A 2219-nucleotide genomic window follows, 5' to 3' on the forward strand; every position below is an offset into this window, starting at 1 on the left:
AAATCAAGAGAAGCATAGCTGAAGTTCAGCTGAGTGGAGGAGTGACTAATGGTGGGTGTGGGGGAGTATGAAGGTGAACATGACATATGACATACTTAAATGAAAATATCTTAATGAAATCATTACTATGTTACAATGAATATTTATAAATAAACATTTGGAAAAAGAAAACAGGAATAAATATCTGTTTCAAAACAAGCAAACAGACTCCCATAATATAAATCTAATTGAGATAACAGACACACATGATAAGCTGTGTAGCCTATGATAGGATATGAATGCCAGAATTCTTACTATTGTAGTGCAAATAAGGAAGTGGCATTTAATACCAATTGGGTACTGCCCAAAGAGTTATTTTAAGTTGAAAGTAAATAAAAACTAACTCTTGAAAAATTCTACAGCTGTATAAGCAGAATAATTACTTCCATCTAAAGCAAAGAAGGAGAATCACATAGAACGATCATTGTACTTGTGTGATGGCCGTGTTCACTGGTGTTTCATCATTTTTCTAATTCCCAACAGAGGCAAGAGCAGCATGAAGAGGGAGAATCAGAGCAGTGTGTCTGAGTTCCTCCTCCTGGGGCTCCCTATCAGACCAGAGCAGCAAAATGTCTTCTTCATCCTGTTCCTGGCCATGTACCTAACCACGGTGCTGGGGAACCTGCTCATCATCCTGCTCATCAGGCTGGACTCTCGCCTCCACACCCCCATGTACTTCTTCCTCAGCCATTTAGCCTTCTCTGACATCTCTCTTTCATCCATTACAGTTCCCAAAATGCTGATGAATATTCAGTCTCAGCAACATTCTATCTCCTACAATGGATGCATCTCTCAGATGTATTTTTTTGTTTTTTTTGGCTGCTTGGACAATTTCCTCCTTGCAGTGATGGCCTATGACAGGTATGTGGCCATCTGTCATCCATTGCACTACATCACTGTCATGAGAGAGGAACTCTGTATCTGCTTAGTTGCTGGGTCCTGGTTCTTCTGCTGTGTCCATGCCCTGCTGCACACTCTCCTCTTGATCCAACTGTCCTTCTGTGTCAATAATACCATCCCCAACTTCTTCTGTGACCTCACTGCCCTCCTGAAGCTGAGCTGCTCAGACATCTCCCTGAATAAGCTAGTCATCTTCACTGAGGGAGGATTACTTTTCATCCTGCCTCTGAGTAGCATCCTGGGCTCTTATATTCGCATAGGGAGCACTATCTTGAGGGTCCCCTCTACAAAGAGATTCTTTAAAAGCTTTTCTACCTGTGGCTCCCATCTCTTTGTGGTATCTTTATACTACGGGACACTTGCGGGTGTTTACTTCTTCTCTTCATTTCAGAACTCCAATGACAAAGACATAGTTGCTTCTGTAATTTATACAGTAGTTACACCCTTGCTGAACCCTTTCATCTACAGCTTGAGGAACAAAGATATAAAACAGGCTTTAGAGATATTTGTCACTAGGGCCAACTCCTTTAAGTGACAGACATTCACTACACTTACTATGAACACTTTGAGGTATATTTCCTAAAATTATTGTGTAGTTGATAATTCTGTGTGTTTAATATAATATGCATTACATTGTCCTGTGCAGGATTTTCTGTTTTTGTTTAGTGGTTTGATGCAGTTCAAGGGGTTGGACCTAGGGACTCACTAATGGAAGGCTACATCCCAAGTCCTGCAGAGTGTTCTCAAGATGTCTATTGGATCAAGTTTACCTCCTGACTTGTTTGATCTTCTCTGTCATTAATCTTTACTTGCTCATCATCCTACATAATTGAGTATTATGATCTATTCCTGGTGGACTGACTCATATTGTGGTGTGCTGAAGTAGGCTTAGACCAAAATTATGCTGTTTGTATACATTGCTACCCAACTAAACTGTCATGACATCACACTACTTGCTTGAAATCAGACATCACGGGAATGATTACACTATGGAAATGGAATAGTTCTGCAAACACTTCTTATTTAGTCAGCACACATCATAGCATTTATAATAATGATAGTTCACATCATCTTTACTGACAGCCCCTGTCTTGTCATCTCTACTTCTCATAGTAGCATAAGAATGCCTGCTTTGTATGTATCAGTGAATACATGGTATTTTTTTTCAGTAATTTTGCATGTCATGTATCCATTTTAAACAGTGCAAAGTCAAATTTTTCTCTCATTATGTTCTTTGAAAATTACATTCTAGAGAAGTCAATTATCAACATTTAATGTAA

General features: G+C 39.3%; 1 protein-coding gene across 1 annotated transcript; it reads left to right on the plus strand.

The window, feature by feature from the left end:
* Positions 1-535: 535 nt before the first annotated feature.
* LOC131907985 (olfactory receptor 1J4-like) lies at positions 536-1474 on the plus strand. Its single transcript, XM_059259060.1, has one exon. It carries the CDS (start codon positions 536-538, stop codon positions 1472-1474), a length of 939 nt encoding a protein of 312 aa, XP_059115043.1.
* Positions 1475-2219: the final 745 nt, after the last annotated feature.

This window comes from Peromyscus eremicus, chromosome 4 (assembly GCF_949786415.1).
Source record: "Peromyscus eremicus chromosome 4, PerEre_H2_v1, whole genome shotgun sequence".
In the NCBI taxonomy this organism is placed as follows: domain Eukaryota; kingdom Metazoa; phylum Chordata; class Mammalia; order Rodentia; family Cricetidae; genus Peromyscus; species Peromyscus eremicus.